Source organism: Aphis gossypii, unplaced genomic scaffold, assembly GCF_020184175.1.
Source record: "Aphis gossypii isolate Hap1 unplaced genomic scaffold, ASM2018417v2 Contig00093, whole genome shotgun sequence".
NCBI classification, from domain to species: Eukaryota; Metazoa; Arthropoda; class Insecta; order Hemiptera; family Aphididae; genus Aphis; species Aphis gossypii.
This window is the reverse complement of record NW_026083013.1, coordinates 29,895-50,895: the sequence shown is the minus strand read 5'-3', so window position 1 is coordinate 50,895 and position 21,001 is coordinate 29,895. Positions and strand designations below refer to the sequence as shown.

Here is a 21,001-nt window from a genome sequence, read left to right as displayed (position 1 = left end):
AATTAAGTTTGTTTTTATGTGCGTTATCTTTTAAAAGTACTAAATCTTTCACGTGTATATTTACAGGATTCTCATTTTTGTCATATCGGTCCTTACTTTTTACTTTGTGTTCTATTCACTTCTCTCTCGCTAATTTATGCGACACTTGCATACTCTGTTTCAAATCATATAAATAATGATCATAATTATATTGTGGCTCTGGCTCGGATTTTAATTTAATCGGTATTTCTAACGTACGCCCGTACACTAACGCGTATGGTTGAAAATTAGTTGATGTATGTACCGTTGAATTATATACAAAAAATGCATATGGTAACAAATGATCCCAATTATTTAAATTCTTATCCACATAATGTCTTAAGTACTCGGCCAAAGTTCTATGTGATCTTTCGAGACCTCCATTTGTCTGTGGTCTAAAAGGACTAGTATTAACTTTATTTATTTTTAACAATTTGCAAACTTCCGTAAATGTTTTGCTAAGGAAATCCGTTCCCTGATTTGTCAATATCGTTCCCGGTATTCCATGTACACACACGAAATGTATAACAAAAGCTTCCGCGACCGTGTTTGCCTGATGATTAGGTATTGGTAATCCTAGCGTGTATTTAGATAAGTCATCTTGCATTGTTAAAATATAATTATTACTAGACAAGGTTGTTGGTAATGGACCTACAATATCTAAAAATATTTTTTCAGATGGTTTTGTACTTGTTGATGTAATAGCCATTGGTTGCTTTACATGCCGATTTGAAATTTTATTTACTTGACACGATGTACAATTTTTTACGTACTTTTTAACATCATCTTTCATACCTTTCCATCTAAATTGCTTCTGTATGCGTTTAATAGTTTTGTTAACACCTAAATGAACTCCTAGTTTAGAATCGTGAAACTGTTTTAATATAGTTACTTTCTCTTCTTCCGTATACTCTACGTTCGCACATACCATAATTTCGATCTTAGTATTACGAAATATGTATCTTAACATTGACCTTATATTTTCCCACTGTAAATCATCATTCATAACTAGTTTATTCATTGCTATTTTATCTAAATTATTTTCCTCACAAAACTGTTTCAAGTTCACTAACGCTATATACATATTCTCGTACATTGACCTCTGACGATCTTTATTTTTCGTTACTAGAAATATTATATACCGGTCATTCTGTACTACATACGGCGTGTCGCCTATCACTTTACTAACTGGTAAAAATGAAGTAATTCCAAACTTACGTTTTATTTCGTAATTTATTCCTGATGTTAAATTAAATTGTTTCGCTATTTCTGTCACTATATGATACCCTACCGGTGACTCCAATAGCGTATCTATAGCTTCTTTTACATTGATATTGGTAATTAACTGTGTTTAAATTTTCCCAAGAAATTCCTCGTACTACTCGTTTTTAATTTCTTGTATCAAATACATACGACTTAACGCATCTACGTTAGAATTTTGCACCCCAGGTTTATATCGTATCTTATAATCATATTCTTCAAGTTTTATTCGCCAACGTGCTAACTTCGATAATGGATTTTTTAAGTTGAAAAGCCACGTCAAAGGGCGATGATCACTAAGTATTATAAATGTCCTTCCATATAAATATGGTCTAAACTGTTTTACCCCAAAAATTATAGCTAGACATTCTAACTCGGTTGTGGAATAATTATTTTCACTTTTATTCAACGTCCGTGACGCATAAGAGATTGGTAAGTCTTGACCTATTTCTCCCTGAGATAATACTGCCCCTAGTGCTTTATTACTCGCGTCCGTAGTTAATATGAAAGTCTTAGTGAAGTCTGGATATTTAAGTATTGGTTCAGAACATAAAGCTGATTTCAATTTATCGAATGATTTTTGACATTCATCACTCCATAAAAATTTAATGTCTTTCTTTAAAATATTAGTTAAAGGTTTCGCAATTGCACTATACGAATTTATAAATTTCCTATAATACCCACTTAAACCTAAAAATGATTTTATATCTTTTACATTAGTTGGTTTTGGAAATTCTAATACAGATTTCACTTTCTTTTCATCAGGTTTAATTCCATTTTCTGATATTACGTGTCCCAAATATACACATTCACGTTTTAAAAATTCACATTTATCTGGTTGTAACTTCAAATCGTTAATTTGTAATCGCTCAAATACTTCTACTAACTTCTCATTATGATCATACAAATTTTTCCCGTAAACAATTATGTCGTCTAAATAAACTAAACATTTATCCTATTAAACCAGCTAGCTGAGTTCATAACTCTTTAACTCTTTGAAAAGTTCTAGGACTAGTTTTCATGCCTTGAATCATACGTTTAAAATGCAATGACCTTGATTGGTTGAAAAGGCTGTTAATTCTCGTGATTCTTTTTTCTCATTTGATTTGATAAAACCCACTAGAAAGATCGAGAACAGAAAATAATTGACATTGTCCCAACTGATCCAATATTTTTGTAATATTAGGCAAAGGATGAAATTAATTTATGGTGACTTCATTTAATGCTCTAAAATCTACCACTATTCTAAACTTTTGTTACTTGTGAGCTTTCAGCCTTTTTAGGGGCTTACTGACCACCCATCACATAAGGGGAACACTTATGTGATGACCCATAGACCGTACCGCGTGGTGTCTTGTGGACACATCAGTAGAGTCTATGGGCTTTAAACAACTTAACGTTGAAATAAACAAAAAAAATAAATAATAATATTAGTTTAGGGAAACCTTATGAAATAATAAGAAAAAGTTAGGGTAATAGATATAAATATATATTGTACATGAGATACTCAACATGAGAATAAATAATATTAACAATAAAAATGGAGCAATAGTTAAATGGCAAAAAATGGCAATACAGATATAATATAAAAGCATTACAAGAATACATAATATAGTTGTCACATGGCAAATGTATAAAATATTTAAGTGTACAGTTTTTATTAAATGACAAATTGATGAAATACTTATGACAAAATAATAGGTTAGAAAGAAAGAAAAAAAAATGAAATAAATAAATATGTATTTGAAAAGACAGTGGATTGGGGGGATAAATGAAGATAGAATAATACTAATATGGGCTGCGGCTCCGAAATTCGGTTACCGAGCTTGTTATATTAATTACAAAGAAATGGGAATAATATTTAATATAAAATATATATTAAAACAGACCCACGGCTCAGTGAGAACGGTTACCGGGGTATAGATATTTAGAAAAAAGAGAAATGAGATATAAGAAAACGGCATGGTTAAGTGGATAGACATTATTTTTTATAATACATTATATATTAAGAAAGATCCATGGCTCCGTGAGAACGGTTACCGGGGTATAGATATTTAGAAAAAAGAGAAATGAGATATAAGAAAACGGCATGGTAAAGTGGATACACATTAAAAAAGGGGGATTTTTTGGGGAAAATTGATACGTTACGACGACTGAAGGCTTGAGGTGTTGATGACGATCTCGACGTGATGGAGAACCGTTGTGAATGTAGTGGCTTCGCCCGCCACGGGCCTGCAGATGTAGTTAGCCCATCATGTTGTAACGGACAAAACGTTAAACAAAAATGATAGAGAAAAAGATATTTAGAAAGAAAAAACGTTGATCAACCACATGGTGAAACGATAAATTAATTGTTGAAAGCGGTGTCCAAGAGTAGTGAGTAGTGACCAAGTGGACGGTTTTTGACAAAATGCGCAGAGACGGAGATCGTGATGTACGTAGTCGGTGAATTTGGTGTCTTGCAGTGTCGTCTTGAGGTGGAAAATACAATAATTTGGGTGTCCATGTATGCCCTGCTGACGCATACCAACGGCGCGGCAAAGCCAACGACGGTGGTGGAGTCAGACAGACAGCGAAAACTGAACACTGGGTAGGAGAGCGGGGAAACATTGTTACAAACTGTTGACATAGGATGTGTTATAACGCATGGGAAAGGAAATCCTAAAATTCTGTGACGTTACAACCTGAATTGTCAATTTTCTTTCGCACTAGTAAAAGAGAGAGTTATAAGGACTCCTTGAACTTTCAATAATATCGTTATCCTCAAGTTTCTTAATTTGCGTAATATCTATTTTGTTGTGCATGAGGAAGTCTATAAGGTCTTCGGTATATAGGCGGTTGATCATTTTTTAATCTTATTATATGAGTTCCCGCGTTGGTGAAGGTTAAGATGTCCCCTTCCATATGAAATATGTTATTATACTTCTCGCATATCTCATAAATAGATTGTTTCTCATTCTCATCCATATGATCGGTTCTTATTATTTGTCTCAAACGCGTTATACGTTCATTATAATTATTTTTTGTTTCTACCGTATATATCTCATATTCACTATCATAATTTATCTTATTTATATTGGTTACATCTATATCTTTTATCTCCTCAGATATATTTAACATACTAACTATTGCTTTCCTCTTATTCACAGTAGACACCGTACTACTGCAATATACGTCCTTCGTAATTTGTTGTTTGTTTAAGTATATACTTTTACTTTCCACGACTGGATCAGCTATTGCTATTTCTACGACGGTTTCCGTACGTGGTTGCAATTTAAAAACAACAGAACCGCAATGTTCTTTGTGCAAAGTTGCTTCATCATCTTGAATAATTAACCTATTTTTGGCTACGTCCACCATTACTTTGTTTTTAGTAAAAATGCATGTCCTAATATACCGTCCTTAGGTATAGGGAATAGCATTCCCACTACATAAAATTCTATGTACCTATATTTTTGTTATTTATAACAGGTATTTTTTATTTTGCCTATTGTTTGTATTAACTCCTTATGAATGCCTCTTAAATTATTTTTTTGCGTTTCATCTATATTTAATTGTCCTTGTAAACAATTTTTTTAAGTATATTCACCTGACTACCTGTATCTATTAATAAATTTAACTCGTTTGTTTTGCTCGCAGGTGATATACGTGTTATGTGATTGTTTTCTAAAGCAGCGACGATGTGGTAACATTGTGCATTTCCTCCGCGATTATTGGTTTATCGAACGAGTACCACGGTCCTCGCCCGACACGTTCGCGTTTCCCGAATTGTTGTTTCTACTTTCATTATTACGTTTTTTATAGCATGCACTTATATCATGGCCACTTCGTTTACAATATGCACACGTGGTTGCACGTGCGTTATAATTTGTTGGTGGTTGAGTAAAGCTATTCCGATTAGATGGACGATTATTGTTACTTGCAGGTTTATTTCTACATTGAGCTGCATAGTGATTACCATTACAGTTATAGCATTTAATAGGTGGTCTATTAAAATTATTTTGCTGCGTGTAATTATTTGTCCGTCCTTGATAACTCGGTTTACTAAAGTTATTTGGTTGGAAATTCCTATTACGACTATTCGTATTATTATTTTTTGTATTATTCACACGTTGGAAATTATTATTATTTTGTCGTGAAGCATTATAATTGCCTTTATTGAAATCGTTCCTGTATCCGTTATTTCCTCTTTCTGAATTATATTCTACTTCTTCCGCCTTTGCCAATTGCTTAGCTAACTCTAATGTTTTAGGATTCCGTGCCTTTACAATTGTTCTTATAGGACTTATTAATCCTTTTATAAAAATATTCAGTGTTTGTTCTTTTAAAGTTTCGTGAATTACTTTTGCTTCTGATTCCTCTTTATTAAGTGTACACTCAGTACATAATTTATAATACAATTTTCTACTCTATGGCAATAATCATTGACGTTTTCATCATAACCCATTTTAATGGAATTTAATTGTATCTGCAAACTTGAAGCGGTTGTCGTATCTTCAAAAGCATCCGATAAATAACTCTTAATGTATACTCATTTAGTAACATTTTTATATTTTATCATTTCTAATGCTCTACCGGATAACCTAGTTGTTATATATTTAACTAAAGTCGGTGCGCATTTTTCTTCAACCAAATTTACTGCCATATCACATGCATTTATGAACGGATAGATATCGCCTTCTCCCGTACACATAGGTATAAGCTTAAATGCTTCCTCTAATTTTATGGTAACCATTTTCTTTACACGCGGTTTTCTCCCGAACGTTAACTCAGTATGTTCAAAATCGTCCGTAACCTTGCTACGTGTAACCTTTTTATTGTCTAAACTTAAACTTCTCTCCAAGCTGTGTTTTATTTTCGCGCTTTTTGCGTTCACACTTGGCTTCTAAATAGACTAGGGCGTTCTTTCGGGCTTTCAGTAGGGCTAGGGCTTTTACTAGGGCTAGGACTTTTATTAGGGCTTCCAAATCAATCAACTGTTGGGTTTTATTTAATACTTCTAAACTCAAATCTGGAGTTTCTAAAGACGTCTTATTCGATGGATTAGCTACTTCCAAAGGAGATGTACCTGTGTTCTCCATAAATTGCTTTCACACTCATTGATACGTTTTATAATCAATTATAATAATATAACTCAATAATATATGCCCTTAATAATTCTCAATAACAATCTCAAAAATTCACAATATGCCCTCAATAATAATTCTCAATAATAATCTCAATAATTCACAATATGCCCTCAATAATAATATAATAACTCAATATTTCTCAATAATAATTCAAATAAATCAATTGCCCTTTAATAAAAAAAAAAATTCTAAATAGTTTTTTTACGACCTACTTAAATATATTCAGTTACTTAAATGATACTTCTAAGGTTTTATATTTTTGTAACATATCCGTGTAATAATTTAATTAACTATTCACTCACAATAATGCGATGTTCGTTGATGTTGTCATCCTGTCTGATACTTTCTGCAAAATTGAATTTAATGGTCTTCTCTTCTGGAGTTATCAACGAGGTAGACTGCGCAATCTTCCTTGTTGATGGTAGCCTTTGACGGTTTGCCTCCTTGAAAAGTGAATCCTACCGACTGCGCCAAATTGTTGCGTGCCAGTATCAGATTTGAATCCAAATGGTTAATTTGAATGAAAATTAAACTTAATAACGAAATATGTCTTTATTGCATATAAATAAAATACATGTAACAAACAAAATAAGTGGCTGAGTGTCGTGAAAGTGCTCAGTTGTTGATAGCTTTGGTACATCTGCCGTTGCTGGTCTTCGGGCTCCCTTATATATTGTGATGCGTCTCTTGTTTACGTCGTGTTGTCGCCTTTCGGGTAAAACCAGGTGTGCTTGTAGTTGTTGTTGCAAATTCGGACACGAATTTGAGAATGTGCAATAACATCTCAAATGCATCATTAGTGCACTATAATTAATGGTGCACTTAGTATCCTGACACGTGTCATGGTCATAGTAGCATCCGCATTGCCCTCGACACGAGGCATGGTCATACTAACTTAGCCTTGATATCTTGTAGATATCTTACAGATATCTCATAGCCCATAACAACACGAACGACACTAGAGTTTGATGGATGAACTATTTTTAATATCCTATTTGCGCCAATAGAGTTACCATCCCCTGATTATAAACAGGACAGCTTTAAAAATATATTTTTTTTGTAGACTTGTATTATCTTATAAACGTGTTTACATGATATGTAGGAACACCAATTTTTTTTATGTATATGTTAAAACAAACAACATTATATTATGTACTACATTTAAGTAGAGCTTGTGTTGTTAGAAAAGTATTACATGTTAGGTACAAACTTCAATTATATATATATTACAGTAGCATATTGATTATTGAAATTTAATTTTAGAAAGAGGGAATGCAAAAAATAATTAATTTCATAAAATATATTTACAATACAGTTATAAACTAAATGTAAGATTTTTTATTAAATATATACGTTAACATTTCATTTAGTTAGAAATCATTAAATATTTGGTAGAAAGACCCAATACCACAGATATATAAAAATACTAGATAGCTGACTTGGGTGTTATTATTGTCGCCAATAAAATAGCCGCCATACTTATCTAAGAGAGGAATGTTTATGTTTCTTAGTATTGATAAGAACGATGTCAATATTTTTTATTATTTAAATGACATTTAAAAAAATGATGAAGTGCTTTATTTATTTAATCAGTACCTACAATACAACTATAGTAAAATAATATATATATTAACATAAATCTTGATTCCTTGTATTTATCAAAATGCTTAAATAATGATACAAAATATTAATAATAACAATAAAAAATAATAGGTATTATAAACTACATGACTTATAGGTAAAACAATTTTATTGATTCATAAATAAAATTTGTTTTGTCAATTTATGGCGGTTGCTACTTGGATTTAAAATATCAGGGCTGCAACTCAAAAAATGAAATAAAAAAGTGAGAAAATTGATCAATTTTTTTGTTTAGGTGACTAAAAGTTACTATATTTTTTTTCGAGTGATAAAAGGTGACCATCTTTTTCTTATTAAAAAGTATTTTTAATAAATAACTAACTATAGTATATTGCTCACTTGCATTTTATTTTATACATTAATAATAAAAAGAAACAATAACATCAACTCTTTTGATATATAACTTAATAAAACAACATAAATATAATATAGAATATAGGCATTTGCCAGGTAAATGTGTAATAACTGCAATACTTATAGATACTACATTTACATTTAATTTTAATTATAATTTAAGTATAATAATAATATAACATTTTAATAGGTAACTAACTAAAGTATTTTGCTCACTTGCATTTTACAACTATTTTTATCATTAATAATAAAAAAGAACAATAACAATATAACAATTTTACTTTGTACTTTCGTTTAACAATAACAGACTTATAATTTAAGTATAATTATTGTAAGGAAAACATTTTTCCTTCTTTTTCAGTCTTGCGTTACATCTGTACTGAGATTATCTAAAACAATAATATTAAATATTAACAACTGATTGAACAAATTTAATTAAATAAATTATTGTTTGAAACTTACTTAATCTTTTTAAGTTTCTTAGTAACTGTGTGATGAGATTGGACTTCCTTTTCTCAATATTTTTTTTGATTGATTCAGTCTTGGAACATCTATCCCTCTCATCCTCTCTAAGTTTTTTTGCTGTTTCCAACATACCCACAGCAATCTGAGCATTAACTAAGTCATTTTTTTTTATTGCCATTTGAAGACGTTCAGTTGCTTCTTCTAAAAATTTATCAGCTGCTTCTATTTGTTTTAATTCAATTTTTCTAGATTTTGTAAGTTCTTCTTCTAGTTTGTCAATATTTTTTTTACTTTCTAGTATTTTTAATTCTGTTTCTTTTCTTTGATTTTCATGTTCCCGTTCAGACCGTTCTAGATTTTTTTTCTGTACTTCTTCCATGTTCTTACTTTTTAATTCGTCAAGATATCTTATATACTTAGAATGGGCCAATCTAGCAGACACTAAAAGTTCTTTTGTTAATGGAACCAACTCAGGTCTTTCATTGAAACGAGATAAACCACCTTTAATATTAAGTCTGCTATTTAACATACGGCACGACATTGTAGCTTTATCATCAGTGATTATGTTTCCTGAAAGGGAAAAACCACGCTCAACTTCGGCACTCCCATGCGATAACGTTAAACAAGATTTAACAAGTTGTGTGACTGTTGGATACTTGGATTCTCCAAATCCAGTTTTCAGTTCAAAAATATTATACCAAAAATGATCAATTCTTACTGTGGTATTTGTAAAAGTTTCATGTTTTAATAACTTCCACTCATCGATTAGTTTATATAAATCTACTTTGAAAGGCATTATTTTTGAAATTTTTTTATATCACTAACACACTTCTAGATTTTTTTATTTCGTCAATTTCAGACACCTAAAATATTTCAATTTTGAAGAATCTTGAATAGATGACTTCTGTAAAATATGATTTCCCAGCAGCAACAAATGTTTTCTTATGTTTGTTAAAAACAATCTTTTGTCAAGTTCAACTATTTTGTCCAGATGTAATTTCAATTATCAGGTAAATATATTTTATCTATACTCTTGAGATTATTCATGTCAATATATCAACAGAATTATTTTTTACCAAACTTTAACAATCTTTCTTTACATACATAATCTGCAATTATACAAACAAGTTGACTTAGTTCTTCGTGCATGATATGTATCAGGGGTTCTTGGCGTTGAAACATCCCAGTAAATCTTTGGAATATAGATGTAGACCATAATATGAATTCGAGCTCTGCTCTAAAAGTAGTGCAGTTTAAGCAATCAACAATATTTTTATACTTATTAGTTTTTAAAAGACTTTTTTGGCTGTTGGGAACAAATGTTAAAAAGTATTTTAATAGACCATCCCACTGTTCAATGATACGGGCTGTAGAGTCACTTAGAGTTAACCACCTGGATGCACAATGTTTCAAAAACTTATGATAAGGTATACTATTTTCCTTTTGTATCTTAGAATAATTTTCATATCGTTTAGGCCATCCGTGAAAAAAATAGTAAACATCAATAACAAAATTTGATACTCTGATTCCTATATACTCTAGTCCTTTTGAAAAGCGTTATGGACAATATGAATATTACATGTGCCGATATCTATCAAACCAATACCACGAATACTTTTACATTTTCATTAACTAATTTAAAAACCATTTTATTAACATTTGGGCCATCACTTCCAAGCATTAACAACTTATCAATTGAAAGATTGCATTGTTAATTGCTTTAATAATATAGTCTGTTAAAATCAAACCAGTCGCTGAACCAATAAAAAAAGTTTCAAGGTGACGAACAACCACTCCTTTTGTATCATTAGACCAATACCTTATTGCACACTGTAACTCTTTTACGCCTTCAGAATTAGTGGTCTCATCATAAATAATTGTGTAATAACAAGCCTGACATTCATCCAACAACATTTTTCTAAAATGGGGACCTAGACAATCTGTTATTAATACGATAACTTAGTACGGCTTAATGAAAAGTTAGTATCAACAAATGTCCCAAAAACATTGCCTTAAAATGTCTGCCAAACCATCACAAGATGTTGTTGACATATTGTTGACGACACTTTTCATCGTCCATAATATTTCAGCTCTTGTGGCTAAATCCCTTGATGAATAACTAGTGGAAATTGCTAATGTTTGAACTCCTTTCTGTACTAGTGCATTATTTCCTGGAAGTACGTTAGGAGGAACAGAACATAAATGCAACTGTTGTTCACCGAGCTTCACTTTGACATTTTGTTCATGTTTAATCGAGTTTGAATGTTGGAATAAGGCTTGAAATCCTTTTGATTCACAGTTTATAATATTAGAATAAGCAATGCAAAACACTTGGGTCTTAGAATATTTTTGCCCCACGTTGAAATCGTATTATTACACGAATCCTTTTTGAGGAGCCACACATCTTGCACAGTACATTTCCCATGGTCGAATAAAAAAGATTAAATAAATAATTTTAACAACGTAAAAACAAAACTTTAATAACAAATTAAGACTATAAACTATAAACATTTCTAAATTCTATTAATAATTATTGAAGATTAGTGATTACAACATGGTCATGATAATAAATAATTATATTATATTATCAATCTTATCTACCTTTAAACACCATGGTATTAATGGTTACGTAGTGGTAATATACGGTTGTAGATCACGATAATAGATTGCAGAGGACATAATCAAATTTCCATTAGATATCGTCATAGATAATAGAATTATAATATATGAATTATCTATGAATATAATATAATATAATCATATTATGTGTTTTAATCATATTATATAATTCTAACCAGTTTGTTAAATTACTAATTGATAATGATTATTTGAATTTTGTGAGTCGCAAATACGCCGCACCCTGTATTATTATCTATGATTTTAATCACGAATATAACACGACTATATTAATAGCACAATACGATATTATATTAATACAATATTATATACGAATATTGGAAGGTAAAATTAAATTAACAGAATTTTAAAAAATACATGATTAAAAGTATTTTCGGTTTCTGTGAATGAAACATAATAAATGGCTATAAGTGAGAAAAGTGACCGTTTTCGAAGTATAGTGACAAAAAGTAACCAAACCCTAAAAAAGTGACAAAAAGTGAGAAAAGTGATCGAGTTGCAACCCTGAAATATCTGTAGAATACATTTTACCATATGAATGTAATCTTACGCTTTAATATTTCTTTATAAGTAATTCAATTAAAACCATTTTATAAGGTCTATTTAATGTAAAAACATTATTACATTCCAAATATTTTAATATATTTTTGTCCAGTGCAAATTTTTTATTAACAAGAGAAGTTATTTTCAAGTGAAGGTTAGGTAAATTTAGTGTTTTTAAATTATTAGTTAAAATTAAAAGAAATATTTCAGTTTGATACACATTTTTAAATTAACTTTCTGAGAGAGATATTAAACCACCACTGTTTTTAAAATCTATAAATTTAAAATAGTTTACTAAATGGTCATAGTTATGGTCACATGTAGGTTTTATAAGTGATTGTATAAAACTATTACAATCTAACATTAAAATAATTTTTTTAATTACATACCCAGTAATATATTATTAATATACAATATTTTGTTTTGCAGTCTCCAAAACTAGAATTTATATTATTTAATAAATCACATGTTTTTAAAATTTCCATTTTATCAACTTCGTTATCATCATCAGTTACTGCTAAAGGTAGTATATTATGTTTATTTTTATTCCATTTAAAAGGGAAAATTGTGGATATTATGTCTTTATCAAAAGTGTTGTAATTGTTGTTTGTATAGTAATAATTTTTTTAATAATATTTGTTTTATTGCAGTTTAATGGATCACACTAGAATTATAATTTTCTCCATAACTTTGACGTATACGTCCAAATAACAATTCAATATGATCCTGAGAAAAATAATAGGTTAAGATGTACTTAAAGTTTAAATTTTCAGTAAATATTTTTGTATCTATTTCAAATATTGATTTTACACCAATTGCAAACCCTAAAATAAATGTTTTTTTATTTGTAGTGAAAAGCAGTTTGTTTTTATGTTTAATAGACTGTGCAACGTGCTCTGATACTTATATTAAATATAATATATAAATTACTACATACCGTAGCCAACAATAACCTAAGCATTGGGGGTACAACAAACACTTTTATAGATACGATAAGGGTAAAACAAATAAAATGCTAAAAGGTTCTAAAAGTACGCAGAAGATCAAATACAGATTTTCTTAAAACACTAACAATCATCAACGGCGGTGGAGCGGCGTGAGAACGCTGCCCGCATCGACAATATTTGCATTATAACAAGTTATATTACGTGGCGGCATCGTTCAGGGTCAAAGACAGATCATCGCACGTATGCTTGTCACCCGGTAGAATATTATAGATGTACAATTACTACCCAATAGAATAATATAGATGTATAATTGACGCACAACGTCGCTCAGATAACGCAAAGCGTGGGAAGAAGCGGATGCAGGTGTCGCTGACCAACAGGGACCTGAAGGTACCGCGGGAGTCCCTGGATAATATATAAGGGGGCCCAGATTAGGCACATTTCAGACGTGATTTACCAGAGTTAGAGCGAGCACCTTCACGTCACTTAGTTCAATATTTATGCCTCCTGGACTTAGAATAATTTTCACAGTTTAATTATTTTTAAATTTTGGACTTAGAATATTTTTCAATAAAAAACACTTAGAAATATTTCAAGAGTCTTCATTTTTTTTACAACACCCTATCCGATACTACATCATTCTATTGCTTATACGTGACACGTTACCACTGTATAAATAGTTAATAAAAGGAATCTAAAATTTAAAAAATGTTAAATTTGATTTAAAAATAGGGCTTTTAAACCTTTTGAAAATGAATTTCTGGAATTTAAAAAATCAAATAATTGATCTATTGTTTGACAAAAAAACAAAATTTCATCACTATCCTTAAACTGTTTATAATTGTTATCTTTTAAGTATTGCATCGCCTTAGCTGTTGATGAGTTTAAAAGTTTGACTGCAAATTTTACTTTCATTTTATTGCTTTGCCAATTTAAATGTACACCAGTTATTTTATTAGCAAATTTTAAAGATAAATTTGATTGGATCTTGTGTTAATATTCAAAATAACACCATTTAATATGATCAGTATTAGTTTCTAAAACTAATGAATTTCCTAATGTATTGCGTCCCAACTTTATCGTATCAATAGGATGACTAAAGATCCATTCCCACTGCTCCGGGACGGGTCAGTGCCAGCACGTGTAAAATTGTTACCCATCTGGGTAGCCCGGGTGTCACTATTCACATTATTCAGGGATCCGTCCGGATTCCGGACAGCCGGGAGTCCATCTCTATCGGGCGTACTTCGACTTTCATTCATCAGTTGACAGTTGTAATTAAGCATCGAAACTACGCGTACCAATAGTTCTGTTTGTTGCATAAAATTATTCCGTATTAGTTAATTTTAATTTTAATAATAATATATGAGTACAAGAAAGTATTCGTACTTCACTGAAGTCTGAAAGTATATTTCTAAGTACTGCAAATTAATAGTAAGTATAATTTTATAACTACATTTTAAAAAACTTATAGAACGCTTAATTTATAATAATGTAATTTAGTATTGCTATGAATTTTTCCGACGACGAACTTACAATGATAGCAATATTACTTGATGAAGAAGATGAAGATAAAACATTTTCACAGAGGCCTAGAAAGTTTTGGGTCTACCCAGCTTGGAAGAAACGTGAAACTGATGGTGAATTCGCCACTTTGTACAAAGAGTTAATAGACGACGAGATGAAGTTCTACGAGTATTTCAGAATGTCAATGTATTCTTTCAATGTCTTGTTTAAAAAAATTGAAAATGACATTCAAAAACAAAACACAAATTTTAGGCTATGTATTCCGCCTAGGCATCGATTAGCAGTATGTTTAAGGTAAGAATATATTTTATTTTCAACAAACATAAATAATTAAGGCGTATACTAAATAAAAAAAAAATGTTTTAGTTAATTTTAACTAACAACTTAGATATATTAAGTTTATTCTAAAACATATTTTATAAATCATTTGACAATCAAATTTTAACAATTTATTTTTTAATTTCTTTTCTTATTCGAGCACATAACAATATTAATACAAATGATAAATATTATACTTATGATTATAAAATTGTATTTTGCATTAAATGTTATAAAATATGAAATCATATGAAGAAATTTAGAAATGAATGAAAATTAACTTGTAATATAATTTGTAGAAGGTGAAACTAACCTATATTTTGATAGTACGGTTCATCAATGGACTGTGATAGAATATGTTCAATATTTCTGTTCGTATTTGTATTGTTTTGAGTCACTGGAATTTGAGATGTCTGTGTGTATACCTGACGTTGATCGTTCATTATTTGGTCCATTTCTAGTTCTTGTATAATAGAAAAAATCCTTGTTTTTGCTATATTGACACGATACGGATCCAACTCTTTCATTGTAAAAGCGATTCCTGCTAAAAATGCATCTACATGATGTTTGGTGTATCATTTTCTCTTTTGGACTTTTTATCTATTAAATATTTCATCATCACCGCTGAAGCGTTTCTTGTCATTTTGTTTTCCCTAATCCTTAACAAATTAGATAAAGTTGATTGTTGAGTTGCATAGGTGTAGAGGTATTACTATTAATTGGACTTTCGATGCTAATATTCATATCTGTGGAGCATCCAGGATTGTCCAGGTCGTCATATTCTTCAGAATCATTACTATCGATATTGGTAATAGTTGGCCTTTCTTGAAAGGTTTTTTTTAAAAAAGATAGTTGATCATCGTAATTATATTTTAATTGTTTTGTTGCAGCTTGAACACTTGTTGTTTTTTTTTATTCAAAACTTTCCGATATTGGTCCCTGATATTATACTACCTACTTTTGCAAGCATTAACTATAGACATATATAATGCAAATATATTATTATAATATATTGTATTACATAACCATGAACAAATTTTGTTTTTTCATTATTTAACAATTACACAAAATTTTATCTTACAATTATTTTGTAGTTAAAAAAGAATTAAAAATTTGATATTAAAATTGTTAACTACGTAATGCAATTTTCAAAATATAATATACTAGCTGGCTCCGTGCACTTCGTTGCCCGTTAAAAATGCCAATTCTATATAATATGATTCGAATTTTGATTAATTTGTTATTTAATATTCGGTTTAACGGTGTTCAAAACTTATATATTTTCATTGACCGTTTTGATTCTCAAAAATCTTGTGAAACCACCACTTTAATATGCGAATTTTGTAAAATGCTTTCTTATTGCACACTAAATTTGTGGTACGATTTTATGAATGTACCGTGTAAATTTTAAGCATCGATCTATCATTGTCCAGGCTCTACGTTTATCAGTCAGTGAGTTACTCAAGTCATAATATTATAGTCATTCTGCTTGCCGTTGCCGTGAGACTCTCTTATGATTATGCGAGCAGTATATTATCATGTAGGCAATCCACACATGGTGGATTGCGGACCCCGCGAGATGTGTACGTAAGCTTATAATTTCTAACACTTAAGTTTCAAAGTTATATCATTTTTTTGTTTTACTACGGTGGGTAAAATACAATAATGTTCCATCTCGTAATTTTTATATTGTTGCCTGTTGGTAAAACAATAAAACTTGGTATAACTTGTTATGTTAGTGTATTGCTGTGAATTTGAAATTTACTGTAGACATTGACTTATTTTGCTAATTCTTATTTTTGTTGTTATGGTTTTAACAAAATATAACAACAGGTCTATAATTATTATATTCAATCATAATCAATAGTGACCTTAATATAGTTTATTTTCTTGCTGGACTGCAGTGACAGTTGTTGTTTTTTTACATCCAGATTCCGAAGTTTTCTGGTGGATTTTACTAAAATTGTACTACATAACTACATAAGCACCTTCTCTTGCGACCAATAGGAGCAAATCATCAGTGAAAAATGTTACAAAAATGGGGAAAATAAATAATAATAATAAAAAAATTGTTACCATGATTACCAAAAATAAAATAGTAATAATAATAATAATAATAATAATAATAGTAATAGTAGTCATCGGTATTTTTTATTTTTCATTGTATTTTTTTTTAATTTTCCGTGCAATTTTCTTAACTTTTTCTTACATAAGAACCTTCTCCTGGAAATTACGACCCAAACAAAATAAGAATGAGCGAAATCGATCCAGCCGTTCTCAATTGATGAAATGTTATAAATTTTTGTCTCTATTTATATATATATAGAAGATAGAAGATAGATAGATTATTGTGAACTAAAAAAAAATTCACTCAACAAATTTCAAATTTCCAAACTAAAATAACTATAGAAACCATAGATTATATTGATTGTACATCGAGCTGATGTTTCCCAGACATCAATGAATAGATTTTGCACTTTTTCTACTTATTCGGTTGACTTCTTAAAAATTTTCTTTCGTAAAAACCTTCTCCAGACAATAAAAAATACTCCTAAAAAATAATTAGCGAAATCGGTTCAGCTGTTCTCAATTGATGAATTTTTATATATTTTTGTCTCCATTTTTATGTATAAAAATTTTTAATTTCTTTTTTTACTATGACAACGATTTAAGTTTGTATGTCTATTTGCATGCATTTTTAAAAACATTTTAAATAAATGATTTATTTTATTTAAATGGTTGCCATTGACTACCAAAAATAATTTAGTTGACTATTTGCTGGATAGATGGCGCTTCTGTAATTTCATCACCACCTCGTCATATTTCTCTAACCCGATAACTTTCTCAAATTTTTCGTCCGTAAGAACCTTCTCCTGGCAATTACGACCCAAACAAAAAAAGAATGAGCGAAATCGGTCCAGGCGTTGTTGAGTTATGCGCTTACAACACTTTTGCGATTAATTTTTATATTATAGAAATAAAGAATAAAGTAAGTCTTGATTATATAATGTATATTTGATAATTTTAATTTCATCTATATTTTATTGTTGTAAAAATGTTTTAAATCAAAATATAAATAAATTGATATTTAAATCATAAATAAATTTTTTTATTTCTTAATGTATTTACATACTAAATTTATATTTTATTAGAACATGACATTCTACATTCAGCTCCTTTTGTAAAAGAGGAATTATTAATACAAACATCCAACATGCCTGAAGATTCAAAAAATAAACAAGCGGATTTGATACCTTTCAATGATAATATACCACAAATGGACAGTTGTTCTTCTCAAACCAACAAACAAATTGAACTTGCCCAAGATGATGTTTCATACTGTACTTTGATTGATAGATGCCATGATTATCCATTAGATCCATATTTATTTATTGATATTGTATTAACACCTCAAATAATCAGAACTCTTATTGAAATAGGGCCTTGTCAACCTGGTTTTAATAATAGTGATTATGTTTTTGAAGAAAATAAACCTGGCAAAAAATTTTCTTCTAAATGGTACAACAAAGATGTTAAATCAGGAATGAGCTGTAAAAGAAATTGGTTAGTATATTCCCCAAAAGCTAACAAAATGTTTTGTTTTCCTTGCTTTTTGTTTCGATCTGTATCTCAGCATAGTTATCAATGGTCTAATCCTAATAAAGGTGTTACTAATTTCCGTAAAGGATATGAAAAAATTATTAAACATGAAAAATCCAAGGACCACAGAGAAGCAGAAAATGAATATTTAATTTTAAAAAGCAGAATTTCTAAAGACATAACTATCCAACAAACTTTAATTAAAGTTCAAAAGTCTCAAATAGAATTTAATCGAAGTGTACTGAAACGATTAATTGATCTATCTTTATTCCTTTCAACAAATGGTCTTCCAATAAACAATAGATATTGGATGAATTGATCAATTTTCTTTTAGCTTGAGGTTTGTATATCAACAAGGAGATATCAAAGAACATTTTCTGTGTTTTGAAGAACTACCTAATGCAACTGCCAATGATTACTTTGTCATTATAAAAAAGTTAATGGAAGAATATAAATTAGATATTTCTTTATGCCGTGGTCAAGCCTATGATGGTGCCAATACCATGTCTGGACGATTTTCTGGCCTGCAATCTAAAATAAAAGATGTATCACCATTAGCACTATATATTCATTGTTGTGCTCATAATTTAAATTTAGTGCTTATAGATTCTATTAGATCGTCTATCAATCCTCCCCACGGGATCCGCCTTGACGTGGCGGGGAGGCTTGCGGGTCTTTAACTAAATCCTACCTAGCGGTCCTAGCCCGACCCGGGCCATTCACAGAGCCTTAACTTAACTAGTTGGGCGGGTCCGCTCCACCTGCAAGCGCCTGCAAACGGAGATAGGTGAAGGTAACACTGACATAAAATCCCCCTGCCAGTAGGGTTAAAATGGCAGAGACAACTGTAAACACAATATGGAGAGCACCAGCCAAAATATTGGTACCACCCCAGGGACTTCGGAACCCCAGGGGTCGGCAGTAGTGGGTGGATCCGGGGTAAAAGCCGGGTCCAACGTAACGGGCCTCCTACGGTCGTCATCTTGCCCCCGTCACTCTAGTAACTACTAGTGCTGAGACAGTTGTGCCGTCGGGTAAGCCAACTGCCCCTACAACTGGGTCCGATGAGTTTACAGATTTGGCCGCGGATACACCCGGCACCACTGGTGATATTAGGACGGCGGCTGCGGTAGTCGCAGAAACCGAGAAGACGGAACTAAATATATCGGCCATGCTGGCCGCGGAGTCCAAGGAGGTCGCCATACTGATGGAGATCAGAAACACACTGACAGGAGAATTTAACGCGAAGTCACCTGTGTGGTGCTCCCCGATCACTGACTCACGTGGCGAACTCCTCGCAGATATGGCGGCTTCGCTAAATCTGCAAGCGGCAAATACAGAGAGTCCCACATTCGTCAGGGGGGGCTCAGAGACCCATATAGATATCTCGTTCGTTTCCGACGCGATTGTTCAAAGAGTTACAGGCTGGAGAGTCTTGATGAATGTGGAAAGTGCCAGCTATCACAAATACATCACATACTCAATACAGACAGCAGCGCCTAGACCTGACGCCGTCACTCCAGACGGTTGAAACTGGAGAAAGATGGACTGTGATAAATTGAAGTCCTTTTTGACGAACACGTCGATTTGCGAGACATACGATGGTGAACTCCACGTGGCAATAGACAATTACATTAAAAGGGCCTGTGACGTGTCGATGCCGAAAAAGAGGCCGCGAGGAACCAGGAAGACCGTGTACTGGTGGTCAGACGAGATAGCCGAGCTACGTAAGTCGTCGCTCAGGGCTAGGAGGAGATTCCAAAGGGCCCGTAAACGGATGGGTCCCGAGGACTGCCAGGGGGAGCAGCGGACAGCAAGGAAAGCAATGAAAGCGCTCAGATTGGCGGTCAGGAGGAGTCAGGAGAATGCGTAGAAGGCACTATGTGACTCGGTCGACCAAGACCCGTGGGGCTCACCCTACAGATTGGTCACGAAGAAGCTTCTGGGCAGGCGTCCCATTCCTGAGCTCACCGCCCCGGGTCGGCTACCCGCAATACTAGCGGGCCGCTTCCCGCCTGGACCAGCAGATGAACTATTCACCCCGCAGACGAAGGCCGTTTTTACGAGGATAACTGAAGACGAAATTGTGACGATAGCCCACACTTTACTAACAGGTAAAGCGCCGGGCCCAGACGGTGTACCAGATGCCGTAATCAGAGCAGTGGCCTTGGCTAGGCCCAGGGAGGTGGCCATGGTCTTCAACCAGTGCCTGGAGAAGGGACTATTCCCTGGCGCATGGAAGTTAGCCAGACTGGTGCTTATCAGGAAACCGGGTAAGCCGCTGGACTTACCATTGTCATACCGACCGCTGAGCCTGATCAACACGGTGGCGAAACTATTTGAGCGGGTGATTAAAAAACGTTTAGAGGCCCACCTCGATGCCATACCAGAGGGGCTCTCTTGTCACCAGTACGGCTTTCGGAAAGGACGCTCAACTCTTGATGCTTTAGAGGAGGTCAGCGGAATGGTTCAACGTGCCGGGTCGGGCGCCCTCGCTCGCCGTGACCTCTGCGCTCTGGTTGCGATTGACGTAGCGAACGCGTTCAACACTGCGCCATGGAA

At 32.2% G+C, this 21,001-nt stretch overlaps 1 protein-coding gene across 1 annotated transcript; it reads left to right on the top strand.

The window, feature by feature from the left end:
• Positions 1-18,053: 18,053 nt before the first annotated feature.
• LOC126553194 (zinc finger MYM-type protein 5-like) lies at positions 18,054-18,758 on the top strand. Its single transcript, XM_050208355.1, has one exon. The coding sequence runs from the start codon at positions 18,054-18,056 to the stop codon at positions 18,756-18,758; it is 705 nt and encodes a 234-aa protein (XP_050064312.1).
• The last annotated feature ends 2,243 nt before the right edge of the window (positions 18,759-21,001 follow it).